Here is a 19,500-nt window from a genome sequence, read left to right as displayed (position 1 = left end):
AAATCACAGAATCAGAGAATCATGGAATGGTTTGGGTTGGAAGGGATCTTCCACCCCCTTCCACCATCCCAGGCTGCTCCAAGCCCTGTGCAACCTGGCCTTGGACACTTCCAGGGATGAGGCAGCCACAGCTGCTCTGGGCACCCTGTGCCACAGCCCCACCACCCTCACAGGGAACAAATCCTTCCCATGTCCTGCTGGCTCTGCCTCTGCCCTGTAAAATAAACCCAGAGGATCTTTAGATGAAAAAAGCTGAGAGATTTACTGGGGTTTTCTTTTTTTTATGCCTACTGCTGACTGAAAGGATTCCAGAGCATTTTCTCTATTATATTTCTCCAGTAGATTTGCTGCTTTTTTTCCCCCACTGGCCAAGGGAAGGTCTCAGCACTGAGATGCACAGCGACAAGAATCCCACAATGTGGTTTTAGTTTAACACCTCATTAGCAGGGTGAGGAACAACTCTGAGAATTTCCCTCCAGCTGTGCCCTTGTTTAAACCCCTCCCAGTGCAGTGACCCCTCAATGAACAGATTCAAGTTTTGCAGTGATAAATAAAAACCAGAATCCAGCTGAAATTCTTTTCCTTCCCCCAACCTGGGAGGGGAGGAAGAGCTTTGGGGCAATTCCTGTATTCTCAGTGCTCACCACAGATAAAACAGGTGGTCTTCAGGATCTCTTCCTTCTTCTGTTTCTCACTCCTCAGGTCAGCAAAGGTGTCAATAATGACCCCAAAGATGAGGTTGAGGACAATGATAATAACAATGAAGAAGAAGAGGAGGTCGTAGACAACTCGAGCAGGGAACAGGGACTCCTATAATGGATGAGAGGGAGAATTTGGTGTCTTGCACAGCTCTGCTCCAGCCAGCCCCGTGACACAGCTGTGCCTGAGGCACCAGGGAGGAGGAGAACGTGAGAGATGGAGGTGGATGTGTCGCAGCTCCCAGGGAGAGGGGCCAGCAGTGATTGCAGCAGGGTTTGGCAGAGGAAAGAAGTCCCAGGTGCTGTCCCCACTCACGTCCTTGGAGGGTTTCCTCAGGATGTCCCCCACGCCGCCGCCGTTGCGCAGGCCGTGGTTGAGGACGGTGACGATGCACATGAGCAGCGTGTCACAGGCACGTTCCCACTGCTCCGGGTCAGCTTCTGGGGACGACAGCAGGGCAAGGACTCAGAGCACAGCAGAGCACCAGAGCCTGGCAGTGGCGTGGTTCCAGCTGCAGCGGCAGTGACACAGGAGCAGCTGCTGCTGTTGTGATGTCCCAGCCAGCAGCTCCTCCAGCAGCCAAATGCTCCTGCAGCTCCCACCTCCTTTCTGATTAAATCAATCCACCCCAACACTTTTTATGCCAGGGTCAGTGCAAAATTCACAGGCCTCTTGCCCAATACGTCCCAGGAAGCAGATTGAGTTTCTGCCTTGGAAAAGCTGGGATTTTCCTCAGCTGGCTGGCAAATCCACGCTGCCACACAGAGCTGGCATTTCCACAGGGCTCTCTTACCTTCCAAGGCAGTGGGTGCAGCAGAACAGCTGATTTTGTCACTGCTGCACGACTCCATGAAGGTCTCCATGTTCTTTTGCATCCCCAAGGGATCATCTGCAAGGAAGAGACCCCAGGGCTGTGAGAGCAGCACTTCTCCCCAGCAAACCACTGCCATGGGCTCCTAGGAATATGCTAACCTTCCTGGGAAAAACTTGCTTCATATTCTCCTGCTTTTTTTAGGCCCTGAAGCTTTTTCCCAGAGTTGAGACCCCACAGAGCTGACCCTTCATTGTGCCCCCTTCTCTGCCAGCACTAACCCCAAACCCTGCTCTGTGCAGCACGAGCACAAAGCTGTCCTCTCTGTGAGCCCCAAACCAGTGCTCCCAGTGTAAAACCCCACCCAGCACACCCCGAGATGTGTGTGGAGGGTCCCACAGTGTCCCACGACCCCCAGCACTGCCCAACCTTTGGCTTTGCTGTCCGGCAGCCGGTCCACCTCGAGGATGAAGTCATCCTTCAGGAACAGGAAGCCCACGATGGAGAAGAGGTAGACGAGGATGAGGGCCAGCAGGGCTGTCAGCAGGATGGAGCGCCCGTTCCGTGTCACGCTTTTGATGACATTAAACAAGGTCTCCTCACGGTAGATCAAGTCAAACAGCTGAAAGGACCCAGGAGCAAAGAAATGCTGCAGGGTGCTTCTCTTGATAATGCCTGGCCTATCTATATCCCCTTTTATCCTGAGATCTTGGATCGCTCAGCAGACCTTGACTAACTTTTCTCACAAAGCCTTTAAGTTTCCCAGCTTACTGAAGGGAAGCAGAGAAGAATGGAGTGACTTATACACAGCAGGAGAGCCAAGAATAGGCCACATGTACCCTGGCTCTGCCCTCAGCAGCTCACGTTGCCTCCCAGCTGACCCAGATAAAGCACACAGCAGATTAGAAGGAGAGATACAGCCCAGGACCAGGAGAGAGACAGCAATAGATACTGTCAGGAGGCAGAAAGCTCAGCCCATGCAAAGATTAGAGCACAGGGAATTGTTCTCTCCGCTATCAATCAACCCCTGGGAGGTGTCACAGGAACCTTCCCGCTCCTAAAGCAGCAGACAGGCTGCCTGTGCCCCTAGGCACCTGAATTTATCATACCAGGATGCTGTAGAAGAGCTCGTGCACGAAGAGCCCCAGGACACTGGTCACGATGTAGCCAACATGGTACAGGAATTCCACATCCATGATCATGGCCTTGTAGCCACGGATGAAGGTGCCTCGGTTGCCCACGAAGCTCACCACGAACACGATCTTGTTGGTCAGCTGGGGACAGCCAGAAACGGGAGGGTGTTGAGGGTTTTTTGCAGGACAATGGACATATGCATCATATGCACAAAGCAGCCTTCACAGAGACTGAGTAAGTGTCAGAACTCAGTGCACCCCTCTGGGGGGCTTGGAGACCCTGGCACGCAGCCCAGAACTCCTGCAGGTTTGATTTTGACCCCTGGAGCAAATTACCAGCTTTGTATGAGGACCTGAAAGTCACAGAAATTTAAACAGCATAATAATAAAATTATCACAGGGTGAAAAGGTCGATTTTAGGATTTTTGGTATGGGGGTTTTGGGGACAAGATGGAGGAACTTGGGTATGTCCAGTCTTTCTTCTTCTTCTTCTTGGTCTCCATCTTCTGCAGTGATGTTGGCACTTTGGGATTGGTTTAGAATAGAAGTTCACTGTCTAACACAGGTGATAGGTATTGGGAATTAAGTGTAAATATGTTATAGGTAGTTTGTAGTATAAAAAGACAACACCACCTCGGGGGCGGTCAGAGTGCCTGTGGCTGCCCTGCTGAGCAGACCTTGGCTGGGCACAAAGAAAATTTTATAGATAAGAATTAATAAACAACCTCAAGGCCGAAAACTGAAGAGCTCTGACTCATTCTTTGGACGCGCGGGCTGAAACAGAGACATCCTGCACATCTCGGGGCAGCAATTACCAACTGAACTCTGAGAAGTCACCATGTCCTTGAAGGACACAAAAGGAGAAGAACACGCTCAAAAGCAGACAGTTCAGGATGCAAGGGCAGACAAGAAAACCCCAGCGAGACACATGAAGAAGGAAGACTGACTAAAATCAACTGAAATATTAAAATGCGTGCGTAAAAAGGATTTAACCAATCATGTATCGGCTTGAGGCGTGACCAATAGAGAACAGTACAAAAATGGCTTGCTTTTTGTAATAAATTGGCTTCACTTGATCATACTGATCATGGCGTGATGTCCCGTTACTGATCCTCTGCATAGGAGGGAGTGGGGTTGGCTGGGCTGTGGGATTGCAGGGCAGGTTCCTGACGCCCCAGCAGGTGGAGAACTCACATTGAGAGCGCCCAGGATGTTGAGGGTGAGCCCGATGCCCAGGTAGTAGATGGAGCGCAGGATCAGGGCCACCAGCAGCGGCCTCACCCCGTAGCGCTTGGTGAACAGGGCCATGATGGAGAAGCAGATGAGGATCCAGAAGAGCAGGGAGATCAGTGGGGAATCCAGCACTCCTGGCGAGAGGAACATATGGATGCTAAAGGCAGGGGCACTGCTGCTGCCAGGCTGTCCAGCCACACTAATGAGCTCTTTATCAGAAATGATGATGCTGCACTGCAGGGTTTGTGCTGGTTCAGATGGTTTTTGCTGATGCATTTTCTAACATCTTTTGTCCAAGAGCTCAGAACCACTGTAGGTGATGGAGGCTTTGCCTGACAACAGGAATGTATCCCATCACTGCTCCCCACATTGTACAAACAGGGGAAGGGCAGCCCAGGAGAAGAGAGGTTTCCCTGAGAAGGAAGGGGTGGGAGGGCTGGAAGCTGAAATCCTGATTAATCCTTCATCCAGCAGAAAGGATTGGGGTTGTAGGAGCCCAAGTATCTGCCTTTCTCCAGCCCAAGGACCTGCTCCTTCCACCCCGAGGAGCAGCAGATGCTGGGGCACTTACCCATGGAAGTGGCTTCCACGTAGGGGTAGAAGAAAGCAATGATGATGTTGATGAAGACAGCCAGGTTGAAGGAAATGCTTCCCCAGAGTGTCATTCTGCGGGAGAACCAGTACATCAGCGGCATGCCTGGGGGGAGAGGAGGCAACACACAAACCTCAGCCAGCCTCGTGCCAACCGGGTCCTCCTGGAGCCCCTGTGTCACCCCAGACCCTCTGTGCCATCCCAGATCCCTGTGGGCTCTGCAGCTGCTGTCCCCAGACCAACCCAGCCTCCCACCTTCTTCAAACCATTCATGAAGTGTTTTGAAAACGTTCCTGCTCGTCTGCTGGAAGAGGAGCGCACCTTCTAAGTGGCTCTGCTCACATTCCTTGGCTTCCCAGCCCTCTGGAAACCTGCTCCGAGACCCTGGAATCAGCTGGGCTCTGTCCTCCCTCACAGCTCCTACACCACTCCTCAGCTGCATCCCAGTATCCGTAGTGTGACCCTCTACTCAGTTCCTGGGATTTCCAGCCAGGATTTCCACCCTGGAAGCCCCTGAGCAGGTCTGCAGGGGGCAGAGACACAGGTTTTATTTCCCATGTGCAGCTACAAGACCCTGGCTTAGGGGAAGGCAACTGAAAGCGCTTTCCAGGGAAAACACCTCAGCTGGAATCCAAAGGAATGTGAGCAAGGTGCCCCTCAGGCTGTGGAGAAACTGCCCTGAGAGCACAGAGGAGCCCCATTGCTGGATTTTAACCCTCGCTCCCTGCACTGTGCCACGTTTGTGGTGCTCTGCGGAGCTCTGCAGCCCAGCCATGCCATGCCCAGCCCTTTCCCTGCAGGAATGTCCCCAGATTCCCAGCGGGGCAGCCCAGGGGAGGGAGGCTCTGCCTTGCTCTTACTGCGCAGCTTCTTCTGCCACTCCATCTCGTTGTGCAGGAAGGAGGACTGGTCGAAGAAGTCGCTGACTTTGCTGCCCTGCTCGTCCTGCTCCGTGGTGGTGAAGAGCCTGTACTTGGTCTCCTTGGTGAGGAACTCACAGATCCCAGGCACAGGGAAGATGATCTGCTCCATGCTCCGGTCCAGCCGCACGATCTGCAGGATGCACAGCCCTCAGATCCTGCCCTGCTGGGGTTTTTTCCTCCTTCCCACATCCAGCTGTGCCTTCCCCCTCCTCCCTCCTGCTCCACAGGGTCCAAATATTGTCAGCCCCTCATTTAAAAGTTTCCAAACTGCCCCAGGCAGAGGGAGCCCTGGCTGGGGTAAGTGGGACTGTGGGAATGGGGGATCCATGCCAAGGATGAGGCTGCTGGATCAGCTGCATCCCACTGCTGCTGGGAGACAAGGGCAGGGTCCAGGAGGCTGCTCATCCCTCAGCTCCTGGAGTTAATGCTCCTGCCAGCATGGGCGTGGGAAGAGGGGGCAGCTCCTGGTGCAAAATGATCAGACATGAGGCATCTGGAGCCAGGTGGGATTCGTGGAAAGCTGACAGCCAGGAGGTCTTGCCTCGATTTGGGACGTGTGCTTCTCATAATAAGCCAGTGGATCCTCCTCTTCCTCCTGCACTGGGGCTGTGGACTTGAGCATCTGCGAGAGCTGCTTGTTGTTAAGGCTGAGCTGGATGGGGAGAGGGAAAGGGAGAGGATGAGGATCCAGCCAGAGGCTGGATCTGACTGTTCCCACAACGTGCCTCAACATCTCCCACAGCTGATGAGGTTTTCAGGGAAAGGCAAATGAATTAAAGCTTCTGTGAGGGGTGCGAGTGCTCCCCGCGGTGACAGACAATCGATTCCCTGCAATAATTACATCCAAGTGCTGCTAATCCACAAATTACAAACCAGCGCTCACAAAACCCCCGGGGAAATCACATTCCTGCTGAATCTTGTCGGGATCTGAGGTACCTGGGCAAGGAACAGCAGCAAAGGACTTGGCTCTTCCTTTCTGAAGGGAAATGGGGAAGTGGGTAAGGGCAGGACCCCCCCAGGGCCACCAGCCTGTGTCACCCCACAGCAGGGCACACGCACCTTTGGGCTCCTACCTCTGGCTAAAAGGGCATTTGGGTGTTTCTCCCTCTTTAATCCCCTGGGGAACACCAAAATCCATCAAATCCTGAACAACAAAGCCCAGGTGGGCTCTGCAAGGGCTTTTTACAGCCTCGGATCAGGGGCGGATTGCGGATTGCGGGGGCCGTGCCTCTCCATACCATGGATGAGATTCCCTCCTCCTCCTCCTCCTGGATTCGCTTCACTGGCTTCAGGAGCTGCTGCAGAGACTTGTTGTGTCGGGAGAGCTGGGAGGGGGACAGGGGTGGTGACAGTGAGCACAGCACGGCAGGCAGCCACCAGCACACACGGCAGGGGGACACGGGGCACAGGATGGCCAGCGAGCCACGGCTGCTCCCCACAGCCAAAGGCACATTTGGCTCCCCAGGGAGGCCAATCTGCCTGGAGGAAATGTGCAAAATGATGGAGGGAAATGTGCAGAATTATGGAGGGAAATGTGCAAAATGATGGAGGGAAATGTGCAGAATTATGGAGGGAAATGTGCAAAATTATGGAGGGAAATGTGCAGAATGATGGAGGGAAAAGCGCAACCTGTGAGCACAGCCTGGCAGGATGCTTTTACAGCTCCCTACCTGCAGCGCCAGGATATAAATGTTGTGTCCAACTTCCCGGGGGGAAACCTCGGCGTTCTCACACTCCTCCTCCTGCAGATACGCCTTCTTAATCACATCCACCTGCAGGGCAGCACAGAACACTGAGCTCCTCCCCGCTCCCTGCTTTCCCCTCCAGCCAGGGTTTGGGCAGGAGGAGCAGCAGTGGGGCAGGGGAGGCAGAAACTGCAGCAGGACCCAGGGCAGAGGATGCCCAGCTGTGGGCTGGGGGCTCATTCCCAGTGGGACATTCCCAGTGGGACATTCCCAGTGGGACATTCCCAGTTCCCTCACCAGTTCCTGGGGACGGAGGCTGATGAGGATCCGCTCGGCGTTCTCGCTGTCGTGCCTGCTCTCCATGAGGGCCAGCAGGAGCTTGGAGGCATTGTCCTGGTGAGGAGAAGCCCTTGGTGAGGGGAGCTGTGCCCTGCCACTGCCCAGGGCTTTGGGGTGGGCAGAATTATCCAACTCCCTTGTGCCAGGGGCATCTGAGCGTGGTGGAGATGCCCCAGCCCTGCCCCACCCGAGGGTCTGACACAGGCAGGGTCCCCTCTACAGTGACAACCTCACCCCACAGCACACCCTGTGACCCTGCCAGTGAGTCCTGGCAGTGACACACGCAGTGACACACACAGTGACACACGGACACGTCCCCAGCACCCCAGCCCAGGCCTCTGTGCACCTTCAGCTGCAGGACCAGGTCCATCCGGTACTTGCAGAGGGGGCTGATGTCGTTTAGGATCAGGGCTGTGATGATGTCGATCCCGTTGGACTCGTGGGTCACAATGCAGCTCTGGGGGAGTCGGGCAGTGTGTTATCCCACAGATCCTGCCAGTCCTCTCAGCTCCACCCTCCAGCACAGCCCTGGTCTGAAACACTGCCCTGCCTACAGCCCTGGGCCCCCAAACCTCCCCTCTTCCTGCAATTCACACCACTGAATTATTTCCCCCCATCTGCATCACCCCATTCTGCAGCCAAGCAGCAGCTGGTGACCTGTGCAGGAACCCTGTGACCTCTGCTGCCCACATTCTGCTCCTGCTCACATTCTGAACCCAAAACCTGTCCCTGCTTCCCCCACATCCCCCCCAGTGCTCCCCTGGTGCGTGATGAGGTTTGGGGAAGCCCGCCCAGACCTGGTTCTCATGGCAGGGCCCCTGGCAGTACTCGGTCAGGGTCTCCAGGGTCTGGGTGATGAGAGCCACGTTGTACTCGTTGATGTAGAGGCCCAGCAGCCCCAGCCCGCCCGTGGTGCTGCCACACATGATGTCCAGGAACTGCAGCGTCTCACACACCAGGTTGTAGTTGGTTTTGTTGTTCTGGCACCGCAGGAAGTTCTGTGGGGCAGAGCGCAGCAATGGGGTCCCCATCCCTCTCTCCCCACACCCCTCCAGCTGCAGTTTGAGGGACATTTGGGCTGCGACTGCCCCTGTAGCCTACAGACCTCATCCACTCTTGCCTGGAACTCCTCCCACCGCCCCAAGCTGGATGGAGCACTGCACATGGGGAAACTGAGGCACGGAGCTGCTGGGTGCCACAGCATTTTGAGGCCTAACTGGGGCAGATCCCAACTGTCACCCTGATTTTTTAAGATTCTCTAAGCCTTCTGATGTTTACATCCTTGTCACACACTTTCTCACACACTTTCTGTAAATAACTCATCGTTTTGCATTCTTTTATAGAGGAGGAAAAATCTGATGGACCTTTGGTTTGCCCAGTGTCATTGGAGAGGCGGCACTTTCCCCCTCCAATCCACTGTCGCTTTCAGAAATCCATAAATGTTGGGAGTCAGAAAATAAACTGCCCCTTTTACCTCGAGAACAGCAGCGTGTCCACATCGTGTTGCTTCCAACCTTCCCCCAGCCCAAGCCCAGAGCTGAGCCCCAGAGCCCCATGGCCCCAGCACCGACCTGCAGGTCGCGGTTGTGGTTCTCGCAGAGCAGCTGCAGGAAGCGCAGGATGGGCTCCATGATCAGCACTGTCACCCCCATCTCGTTGTTCTGGCCCTGCTCGCCGGGCTCGTGGCCCTTGCGGAACCCCACGGCCATCGGGTACCGCGTGGGGGTGCCGGGCAGCAGGAAGGTGTCTCCTCGTCCTGGAGGGAATAGGGCACACACGTGTTTTATGGGAAATCCTCTCCTTAGGATTTTTTGCTCCTGAGAAGCTGAGAAGCCTCAGGAACAAAATGTAAACAATGGTTATCTGCTGCTGTGGGATGCAGCAGGTGGATCTGTGATCGGTCTCAAGTGGTTGTTTCTAATTAATGGCCAATCACAGCCCAGCTGTCTCAGACTGTCTCAGTCAGTCACAAGCTTTTATCATTCTTTTTCTATTCTTAGCTAGCCTTCTGTTGAAATCCTTTATTCTATTCTTTTAGTATGAATATAATATATAATATATTATATTGATATATTTATATATGATTATATGATTATATTTATATATTTCGTTTTAATATAATATATATCATAAAATAATAAATCAAACCTTCTAAAACTTAGAGTCAACATTCTCATATCTTCCCCCTGTGAACACCATAATAGGAATTGTCCCCTCCTCAGCTCAACCTGTCACCAAGTCAGTGCTGGATAGGCTTTCTTCTACTCTTTTAGTATAGTTTTAATATAATATATATCATAAAATAATAAATCAAACCTTCTAAAGCTTAAGAGTCAACATTCTCGTCTCTTCCCTCATCCTGAGACCCCTGTGACCACCACCACAGGAATTGTCCCCTCCCCAGGAATTGTCACCGAGCCAGTTCTGGCCTTCCTGGGGGGACAAGGGGACACTGCCATGTACCTTTGGTGCCAGGGTCGGGCTCGTCCTTGTCCTCACGGGGTTTGTTCCCGATGTCACTCATGTTCACCGACACCGTGGACTTGGTCTCCTGCTGCGCCTTCTTCATCCGGTCGTGCAGAACCTTGAAGAACTTCTCGGACTTCTTGTCGCTCGTCATGAGGTTGTAAAAGGATTTCTGGTGAAAGGACATTCGGTTCAGTCCCCACCACCATGTCCAAAGTGTCCCCGCCTGTCCCTCTGGGCAGCAGCCCCAGCACTGCAGGCATTGCCCAGGATAACCTGGTTTTTGCTGGAGCCACACTGGGTTTTGCACACAGCATTTTGCAGCTTCCCTGTGACAAAGGGTTTGGGATAACCCTGGAGGTCCCCCACCAGCGCTGCAGCCCTGAGCCATTTTAGGAATTCCCAGCAGAGGGCATCAGCAGAACTCCAGAAACAACCTGGAACCACCTGCTCTTCCCACAGCCTGTCATCCAGCCATGGAGCTGGGAAACCCAAATCGTCAGATTTCAGCACAAACAAGAGGTTTGTTTGCTCTGCCCAGGACTGAGCACTGGACCCTCACCCTGCCCACATCAACCCCTGGCTGCCCAATCCCCCTCAGCACCTGGATCTCGGTGTTGCCTCCATCCAGCAGGCGGATGGCCAGCAGGATGCTCTCCTGGAAGATCTTCTCATTCTTGGTGTTCATAATGAGGTCAGCCACCAGCTTGGTGGCCCCTTCACGGTCCAGCCGGCACTGGACAGCGGCAATGGCCGACCAGTCCTGGTCCTGGCCTGTGTGAGAGGACAGGAGGGATGTGATGCTGTGGCAGCACAGCGCCAGCACAGCCCCACCACTGCCAGGGCATCTCAGTGCCACCCCCTCACCTCCCCAGATCCTCTGCTCCTCTGTGGAGCTGGCAACCAGCCACAGACCTGGTCCCATCGCTGTTTGAGGGGAAGGGGCACGAGAGGGGCACTCACCTCCCCCTGCAGCATCCCCCATCTCCCCCTTGGAGCTGGACCTCTTGTTCTGCAGGTAATTGTTCATGAGCATTTTCCGCAGCAGGTTGCCCTGCCAAGGCAAACAAACATCACCAGTGTCCCCACGCCAAGGCTGGGGCCAGGGCAGAACCAGCTGAGCACCCCTGGGTGCCCAGGGTGGGCTCTGCCAGCCTGGGAGTGGGGCTGGATGGACACACATCGTGCTGCTCACCCTCTCTCCATACTTGTTCCTCTTCACCAGCATCTGCTGCAGCGTCCTCAGCACCTTGATGCAGAGCTTCTCCTCCGTCTCCATGAGGTCCTTGGTGTGCTGCACCAGCCTGGCATTGTCACACAATTGTCACATTGTCACACCACCAGCCATTGTCACACAGCTGGGAGGGACCTGGGCATGCCAGGGGGAACCACATCCACCATCCCTCCAGCTGCAGGCACACAGGGCTGCACAGCCCACCCATGGTGAGGGTCCCAAACCCTTCCCAGCACCCCCAGGACCCCCAGGAGCCCCAGCCCAGGCTCACTTGGACAGGAACCCCCCACTCTCGCAGCGCTGGAATGCCTCTGTCCCCTCCATGAAGAGCAGCTCCGGCCGGTGCAGGACATCCACCAGCACGGACAGCTCAGCCTCCACCAGCGGCTTCAGCCTGTCCTCCAGGGCGTTGATGATGTCCTGCAAGCCACAGCAGCCCCTTCAGAGCCAGGGGACACACGGGAGAGGGAGCCTGCAAGGCCAGCGCCCACCTGAGCCCCGCCACGCCCTGCCCTGTACCTGCAGCTTCTCGATGATGTTCTTGTAGTCCCACTGGTTGGGGGTGGTGGACACACGAGGGAAGGAGCGTGTGGCTGCCTTGTAGCTCGAGGTGTTCCTCTGCACCGTGCTGGTGGAGCTGCTGTTGAGCAGGGAGCTCACGTGGGCATCCAGGTCCATGGGCAGAGCGATGGAGCGGCTCTTGGCTGAGGGACACAGGGGTGGGGTTGGCACAGCCACCACCCAGCTGGGTCCCAGCACCCTGTCTGGGCATCCCTTCACCAGTGTTCACCTCATTTGCAGCAGAGATTTGGGGTAAATACATCAGTAAATTCCTCCAGGGCAGTATGGGCTGGAGTGTTCCCACATGTCCCAACACCCACAGCCCCACACAGGGTGGAAACTGGCCCCAGCCCCAGTTTTTGGTTGGGAAAGCCCAGCGTGGGGAGGCTGCCAGCACCCTGCCTGGAATTCCAAAGGGAAATCCCCACCCAGAGCCCAGCCACCAGCAATCCTTTCCACGGTGACTCAGTGCTCACAGCCCTCAGCCTGAGTCAGGCAGCTGCACACCGAGGGCAAAGTCCTGGCCAGGGAAAACCACTGTCAATGTTGGCTTTGTGTCCGGGCAGGGACACACCAGGGAGCTCCCAGCCAAGCCCAGGCTCTGGTTATCCTCACATTATCCTGGGAATGCTGAGATGAAGCTCAAACAAAAGCCCATCCCGGAGCTGAATGTCCCCATCCCCAGCTGGCAGCCCCTCACCGTGGTGTCCTGCCACCCCCACAGGAGGGACAACAGGGTGTCCTGCTCACTGCTGGCCCAGGGTGGCCCTGTCCCCTGTCCCCTGGGCACGGCCGTGGCTCCTTACCAACCATGGCCAGCGTGCGGATGCAGGACTCCACCGAGCTCTTGTGCTGCTGCTGCAGCCACGGGCACTCCAGCAGCCTCATGGTGGACTGCAGGAGCTGCACCACGATGGTCTGGTGGGTCTGGAGGAGACAGGAGTGTCAGCACACACATCCAAACCATGTTTTGAGGGCCTGGCTGAGTGCTGTCCTCCCTGCCACCCTGCCCACCCGTGTCACCTGCAGTGAGGTGCTGTTCTCTGAGAAGGGCGAGCTGAAGAACGCGTTGATGGTGTCCAGCACCACCGTCAGCACGTACTTCTCCAGTGTGGCATCAGGCAGGCGCTTCTCCCTCTTCTTGCACATCTGTCAGGACAGGCAGCACACTGATGGCACCAGGGCCAGCTCGTGTCTGCCCAGAGGCTGCTGGGGCCACACTGAGCTGAGGGCCAGACAGCCCCAACTGTGGCAGCTGTATGAGGTCCCACATGTATACCCATGCCCTGCAGGAGGCTTCAAGGGAGCCTTGGTGACACCACCCTGTCCCCATCCAAGCCACCACTGCTGTGTCCCTCCCACTCAGCCCTCCCATGGCCCCACCTGGGCCATGTCCAGGGTGAAGTTCTCAAAGAGGGTCCAGATGTGGTTGCTGGTGTAGATCTCCTTCATCTCCACCTCCGTGTCCACGTAGCAGTGGTTGACAAAGTTCACATAGGCCATCTTCACCTGTCAGGGAGGGGGAAAGGAGCAGGGACAAGGTCAGGGGACAATCAGTGCAGAGCCCCAGTGTCCTCCTGGCTGCCACCCCGTACCTCTGTGATGCAGTCCTCGTGTGTCACCACCCGCACCACGTCCTCCAGGGGCAGCAGGGACGTGCACTTGATCTCGGTGTAGACGTTCTTGCCCTCAGCACAGGCAGCCAGCAGGTCCACCAGGGAGATGTGGTACATCAGGGGGCTGTTCTCCTCCACCCCATCCCGGGCTGCTGTCATCATCTCCAGCAGGGTGGCCAGCGAAGCTTTGTCATTGTAGAAAACCACCACGTCGTCCCCGGCATTGGTGAGCTGCAGGGAAGGGTCAGTGCTCAGAGCTCAGTGGTCACCACTCTGAAAAAGGAAGGTCAGAAGCCTCCAAGGCCAATGGTGCCCCCTGTGCAGTGGGGATGAGCAGTAATGGCTGAGAAGGGGGACAGGATTTGTGTTTACAGGAAAATCCAGGCATTTGCAGTGCAATAAAAAATTGTGGGACTCCCAAACTGACTCTTGGACCTTGCATTGAGCCCCTGGAGATGGCTGATGGCCACTCAAGATGGGCTGGCTGGTTCCAGGGAGGATCCAGCATGGCTGGAAGGCTCTTCTCAAGGAAGAAGCCAATGGTGCAGGTTCCAAAAGCCTTGTCCTGCTTCCCCCCCATTCCTGCCCTGCAGGAGAGCTCCTCACCTCAGTCATGATCATGTCCTGGCACTTCTTGACGTACTTGCCCTCTGCCTTGATGATGGTGTGCAGGAAGTCGAGGTACTGGACGTGGCGGCCGTGGGTGGCCACGCAGTGGATGAAGTGCTGCGGCACTGTCTCGTTGATCTCCGAGCACAGCTGGTAGTTGTTGAGGAAGATGTGCTGCATCGTCTCTGCCTCCAGCAGCTGGGGACAAGGGGCAGAGTGAGGTCAGGGAGCTGCAGGAACTGTCCCCAACTCCTGCCCTGCCTGGTGTCTCCTCCTGGCTTTTCCATCCTGTGCTCTCAGCCCCAGGTGTGGTGCTGAATTCCCTCCCTGTGCTGCTGCCCCTCCGTGTCCTCTCCTTACCCCCGGGGTCAGGAACAGGTTGAGGTGTTTGTGCAGCAGGGCCTGGTTCTCCTGGTTGCCAGCACAAAACTTCTGCAGGAACTGGTGGGTGAACTTGAGGATCTCCATCATCTTGGCATCCCCCTGAGGATGGGACAGAGGAGAAACATGCGGAGCTGAGAGGGATGGGAATGGCAGGAGGCCGCTCAGGGGCATCCCCGTGTGCCTCCTTTGCCCTAGGAGCTCAGGACCTGTTGGTTTTGTCCACCCACCTTCTCATAGGGGATCTGCAGCAGGTCCAGCATCACCTTGTGGGCGTCCATGTTCTTCAGCAGGCGCTGCTGCTTCTTGCGCACCTGCTCCCCCACCCCGCACATCTTGTTGAGCCGCTCCAGGATCTGGGGACAGAGGGACCACAGCGGGCAGGGGCTGAGCCTGGAGCCACCCAGGATGGACATCAGCACTGGGGCTGGTTTGCATTCCATGTGTTCCCTCCGTAATCCTGGGTGTTCCCTGCTTTGCTCACAAATTTCAGCCTCCCCTCGGTACCATGCAGAGGCCTCATAGCTGTCACCCACCCAGTCCCCTCCAGTCCCCCCAGTGCAAGGATGTGACAGCTTTTCCCTGTGCTGAGCTGGCAGGAGCAAGCCAGGCTTGGACTTGTTTCTACTGAAGCACAGCAGAACTTGGAAATCCCCCCCAGGATTTTGCCCCTTTCCTTCCTGCTGGTGCACCGGGGTTTGGTCTCACTCACCCCCTTCACTATCTGGTAGTTCTCACTGCTCTTCTCTCCTGGAGCGATGACCTCCTCGTCGGCACCGTGCTGCAGGGGACACGACAGCACTGGGGTCACACTGTGCCCCTCCAGCCACACCCCACAGGACCCTCTGGAGCCTCCCCATCGAGCCCATCCAGAGGCATCAGCTGTTGGATTAAGGTGAGCCCTGCCCTGCCTCCCACTCCTTCCCCACCCTGGATCCCAGGACCTTGCTTCTCTCACCTCCTTCTTCTCCTTCTTGTTCCCCTCCCCTGCGCTGTCCCCTTTGGTGCTGCCCTTCTTGTCCACCCAGAGCTCCGATTTCTCCACCATCGTGCGGAGTTTGTCCAGCTCTGACTTGATCACCTTGTAGTTCTCCACATCCTGGGCTGAGATCAGGAGCTGGACCTGCAGTGACATTCCCAGGGGTTTCCAGCTTGGGGCACAAATCCCACTCCCAGATCCCCCTCCCAAGGAAAGGGCCAGGATCCACGCCACGTTCCCCACCCACAGCCAGGTGTGTGATCTCCAGGTCCCCTTGGTGTCACCTGCTTGAAGGTGTGCAGGACCTCCTGCCTCTGGCTGAAGTGCTTGAAGAGGAGCTGCAGGGAGCCGGAGATGAGTGGGGGGTAGTCGTGCATGGTCAGGTGGATCAGCACCCTCAGGAACATCCTCCCTCCCTCGTCATCCACCTCCAACATGCTGCTGGACTTCCTGGAGAGGGATGGAAGCGCTGGGTGTTAACAGGGAGCTCAGGGGTGATGGGGACAGCTTTAGAGCTGATGGGGACAGCTTTGGAGCCTTTAGAGCCTCATCCTGCTCGTCATCTGCAGCTCCCAGCCTGGGTGGGGTGGACAGAAGGGGAAAGACCTTGTGACCAGGGGAGCTATGGGGGACAGGGACTCACCCCACACCAAACATGGCCTCGGCGTGTTCCCCGATCCGGTCCAGGTTCATGGCTGCAGCTGCAGGGAGAGGAAGGGAGTGACAAGGGTGGACAGTGCCAGCCCTGTGTCTTGGCAGGAACCCACAGGAACCAACCCAGCTCCCTGACCCTGTTCCCACCAAAACACAGACTCCATCCCTCCCTGCCCTCTGCCAGCAGCAGCTGCTGGAGATGTCACTTCTGCTGGAGGTGTCACCTCTGCCACCTGTGTCCTCCCAGCCCCTGGGGTCTGCTGAGCTGGGGGTGTACCAGGAGCAAAGTGGGAGAGTTACTTGTGGAGTCAAAGGCTGGAGCTGTCCCATCGGCCGCGCTGTCCTGCATGGGGTAAACCTCCACAAACTCCTTCTTGAAGACAGAGAGCAGGTAGGAGATCCTGTAGTCCAGCCGCACGTTCAGGATGAACTGGAAGCAGCAGGGAAGGAGAAACCAGAAGTGACTGAGTGCCCTCTTCACGCCAACTGTGCCCCTCCTTGAGAAAATCACATTACACACCCCCATCCACAGGTCCCACCACTCCTTTGGCTCCAACCTGCAAGATCTCCAGGATCTTCAGCTTGGTCTCCATCACCACAATGTTCTCGTTCTCAATGCTCCTCCCTCTGTCCACTTGCTCTGGGGCAGAGCCAGCGCTGAGGCTGGGGGGGCTGAAGATGGACTGCTTCCTGCTCAGCACCATGGTGGACATCATCTGCCCCACGCCCTGGATCGACCTTCGCACATTCTTCCCTGCAGAGGCAGCCACAGTTAGAGTGGCTGGAGAAGGAGGTGGCAGAGGACCAAAGAAGGACCCACTCGGACTGGAAAATGCTCTAGACTTAATCAGAGAATGAGCAGAAGGCACCAAATATTTCTTTTGGCATAGCCAAGGGCTCACCACCCCAAGTCCAGATGCACAACCAGTTGCATCAGCAAGCCAGTGTCTGGTTTTCTTGCCACCAAAACTGGAAAGCACTGGGCAGACCATGGAAAGCACTGGGCAGACCATGGAAAACATCTCCCTGGCCATGAACAGGGGCTCACCTGTCACCTCATCATTGTAGACAGCCTGCATCATCAGCTGAGGGTTCTGGACGCAGTCAATGATGCCCAGCAGGGTCCGTGTCAGGCGCAGCAGCTCGCTGAAGCTGTAGAAGCCGAAGTAGATGAGGTTGTGGGCAAGGCTGACGACCTGGGGAAGGACAAGGCAGCTCCAGACCTCGCTCTGCTCAGGGCTGAGCAGGAGAATCCATGGTGCGGGACAGGGACATTGCAGGGGCAGCAGCAGCCAGACTGTGTCACACCCTGCAAGGTGCCGCACCTCAAAGGTGAGCTTGTTCTTCTCCTCGTTGGCGAAGGGCACGGCCTCGCTCACGACGTTGTTGAGATAGTCCTCCACAAACTCCATGGTGCTGGCAAACTTGTTCTTCTTGTCATCACGCGAGGTGTTGAGGTTGGAGTCGTAGCTGCAAGGGGACACATGGCGGTGAGCTGGGGACAGCAGGTGTCCTCACACCCAGCTGGCAGGAGCACTGTCCAGAGCCACTGTGACCAGCAGTGATGCTGTGACAGATGGAGCCCACTTCCTCCTGAGGGCTCAAATGCACCCAGGTCACTCCACAAACACTCCCCTGCCACCCCCTGTCCTGCCCTGTCCCTCAGAGCCATCCCGAGCCCTGGCGTGTCTCACTCTTTGATGGTGATGGCTGTGGGGATCTCCGTCCAGAGCCGTGCAAACTTCACGGGCATCACCAGCTCCTGGGGGTCCCTGTCCACGTGCACGTGCAGCATGAGGTGGCAGAAGGAGGCGCGCAGGTCGAAGGGCAGCATCTCATCTGCCATGCACAGGAAGATCAGGTCCACCCCCAGCTGCTGGGAGATCTCCTTGATGGCCAGGTACTGGCGGTCCAGGCACATGCGGGCAAAGAGCTTCAGCTGGTACCTGCCCAGGGGTGAGGGGGAGAGGGAGTGAGGCCGTGCAACCCTCACAGCCTCACCTGGACAGGAGGTGCCACAGGAGCATCACCTGTAGTAGCTGAGGACGTTCTCGTCGTGGGCATTGCCAGCCCGGGCCTCCTGTGCCAGCTGCCGGATGCTTTTCTCGTGGTGGTCGTTGTTCTTGTCCGTCCAGGTGAGCCAGACCTCCTCCTCTGAGTACTCAATGCTCAGGTACTCGTGGGTCTGGGACATCTCCTTCACTGGCCTCAGCCTGGGACAGGAAAGGGGAAATCTGGAGATGCTCCCATGGATGGAGGGGCTGCACCTCAAGAGGTGATGGAGCTTCAGTGGGACCAGGCCCTTCCTGTGGTGGGTCTCTTGTAGGGTGGGGAGAAGGGGTAAGGGTTTTATTTAACTTCTCATTATCCTGCTCTGATTTAGTTAAGAATAACCTTAATTCATATCCCTGACTAGAGCCTGTTTCACATGTGATTGTATTTGATGAGCAATTTCTCCTGGTTCTTATCCCAACCAATGAACCCTTCAATAAATTTTCTCTCCTCTCTCCAGCTGCAGAGTGAGAGGCTTTGGTGGGTGCCTGACAACCACCCCACAACACCACCCTGATGTGGAAAACCTCTCCCTCATCCACTCACTCAGTTTTGATGAGGATGTCACTGTTCTTCGAGTCCAGCACACACTTGCAGATCAGCTCCTGCGTGACGGGGATGGCGATGTGGTTGGACACGCAGAGATCCGAGAGATAATCCAAAAACCTGTTGGGGGAGAGGCAGCTCTGCCATGAGAGGGGGTTCCCCATTGTCGGGACTCAGTGCACCCCTCCAGGTGTCCAGAGTTGCCCAGGACCCCGCCGAGGGGCTCAGAGACCTTGCCATGCAGCCCAGAACACCTGCGGGTTTGATTTTGACCTTTGCAGCAAGTTGCCAACTTTGTATGAGGACCTGAAAGTCACAGAGGTTTGAATAGTGTAATAATAAAATTATCACAGGGTGAAAATGTAGATTTTAGGATTTTTGGTATGGGGGTTATGGGGACAAGATGGACGAACTTGAGCGTGTCCAGCCTTTCTCCTTCTTCTTCTTGTTCTCCATTTTCTGCTGTGATGTTGGCACTTTGGGATTGGTTTAGAGTAGAAGTGCACTGTCTAACATAGGTGATAGATATTGGGAATTAAGTGTAAATATGTTATATGTAGTTTGTAGTATAAAAGGACAACAGAGTGCCTGTGGCTGCCCTGCTGAGCAGACCTCGGCTGGGCACAAAGAAAATTTTATAGATAAGAATTAATAAACAACCTCAAGACTGAAAACTGAAGAGCTCTGACTCTTTCTTCAGCCGAAGCAGAGACATCCTGCACATCTTGGGGCAGCAATTATCAAACACCAACCCGAGACCCCACGGCTCCCCTTCCCCTCTTCCCCCCCAAGAGCCCCCCATGCACGCACCGTGGCTCGCGGTTCTTGCGCACCAGGCTGACGAAGGTCTCCACCTCAGTTTTGGTGATGTGCTTCTCCAGCAGCTTGCGGTTGTTGTGCAGCAGGGCCGTGATGGTGTCCTCGGCCAGGATGTCGTAGCCGATCTGCGACTGCATCATTCCGAACTGCTTGGCAATGTGCTCCTGC

General features: G+C 55.9%; 1 protein-coding gene across 2 annotated transcripts in view; it reads right to left on the bottom strand.

Moving 5' to 3' along the window:
• Positions 1-19,500, bottom strand: part of ITPR3 (inositol 1,4,5-trisphosphate receptor type 3) — a 40,176-nt gene that overhangs the window by 2,067 nt on the left and 18,609 nt on the right. For both annotated transcript variants that reach the window (XM_030965590.1, XM_030965589.1), the window contains 40 exons: positions 19,324-19,496; positions 18,514-18,633; positions 17,946-18,128; positions 17,610-17,861; positions 17,241-17,385; positions 16,964-17,111; positions 16,473-16,669; positions 16,216-16,345; positions 15,905-15,962; positions 15,546-15,711; positions 15,241-15,405; positions 14,995-15,063; positions 14,513-14,638; positions 14,262-14,384; positions 13,899-14,099; positions 13,272-13,523; positions 13,060-13,185; positions 12,700-12,825; positions 12,483-12,603; positions 11,635-11,819; positions 11,387-11,535; positions 11,077-11,185; positions 10,845-10,935; positions 10,486-10,655; positions 9,879-10,053; positions 8,987-9,171; positions 8,213-8,413; positions 7,762-7,872; positions 7,374-7,469; positions 7,062-7,163; positions 6,630-6,716; positions 5,933-6,043; positions 5,329-5,521; positions 4,448-4,573; positions 3,838-4,010; positions 2,620-2,784; positions 1,940-2,132; positions 1,493-1,588; positions 1,015-1,139; positions 645-810 (listed from right to left, as the gene is read on the bottom strand). In XM_030965590.1, coding sequence (XP_030821450.1) covers positions 645-810; positions 1,015-1,139; positions 1,493-1,588; positions 1,940-2,132; positions 2,620-2,784; positions 3,838-4,010; positions 4,448-4,573; positions 5,329-5,521; positions 5,933-6,043; positions 6,630-6,716; positions 7,062-7,163; positions 7,374-7,469; positions 7,762-7,872; positions 8,213-8,413; positions 8,987-9,171; positions 9,879-10,053; positions 10,486-10,655; positions 10,845-10,935; positions 11,077-11,185; positions 11,387-11,535; positions 11,635-11,819; positions 12,483-12,603; positions 12,700-12,825; positions 13,060-13,185; positions 13,272-13,523; positions 13,899-14,099; positions 14,262-14,384; positions 14,513-14,638; positions 14,995-15,063; positions 15,241-15,405; positions 15,546-15,711; positions 15,905-15,962; positions 16,216-16,345; positions 16,473-16,669; positions 16,964-17,111; positions 17,241-17,385; positions 17,610-17,861; positions 17,946-18,128; positions 18,514-18,633; positions 19,324-19,496 — 5,890 coding nt within the window. The remainder of the gene's footprint in view (positions 1-644; positions 811-1,014; positions 1,140-1,492; positions 1,589-1,939; positions 2,133-2,619; positions 2,785-3,837; positions 4,011-4,447; positions 4,574-5,328; positions 5,522-5,932; positions 6,044-6,629; positions 6,717-7,061; positions 7,164-7,373; positions 7,470-7,761; positions 7,873-8,212; positions 8,414-8,986; positions 9,172-9,878; positions 10,054-10,485; positions 10,656-10,844; positions 10,936-11,076; positions 11,186-11,386; positions 11,536-11,634; positions 11,820-12,482; positions 12,604-12,699; positions 12,826-13,059; positions 13,186-13,271; positions 13,524-13,898; positions 14,100-14,261; positions 14,385-14,512; positions 14,639-14,994; positions 15,064-15,240; positions 15,406-15,545; positions 15,712-15,904; positions 15,963-16,215; positions 16,346-16,472; positions 16,670-16,963; positions 17,112-17,240; positions 17,386-17,609; positions 17,862-17,945; positions 18,129-18,513; positions 18,634-19,323; positions 19,497-19,500) is intronic.

Source organism: Camarhynchus parvulus, chromosome 26 (genome assembly GCF_901933205.1).
Source record: "Camarhynchus parvulus chromosome 26, STF_HiC, whole genome shotgun sequence".
In the NCBI taxonomy this organism is placed as follows: domain Eukaryota; kingdom Metazoa; phylum Chordata; class Aves; order Passeriformes; family Thraupidae; genus Camarhynchus; species Camarhynchus parvulus.
The sequence above is the reverse complement of the archived record's forward strand: the minus strand, read 5'-3'. Positions and strand labels throughout refer to the sequence as shown.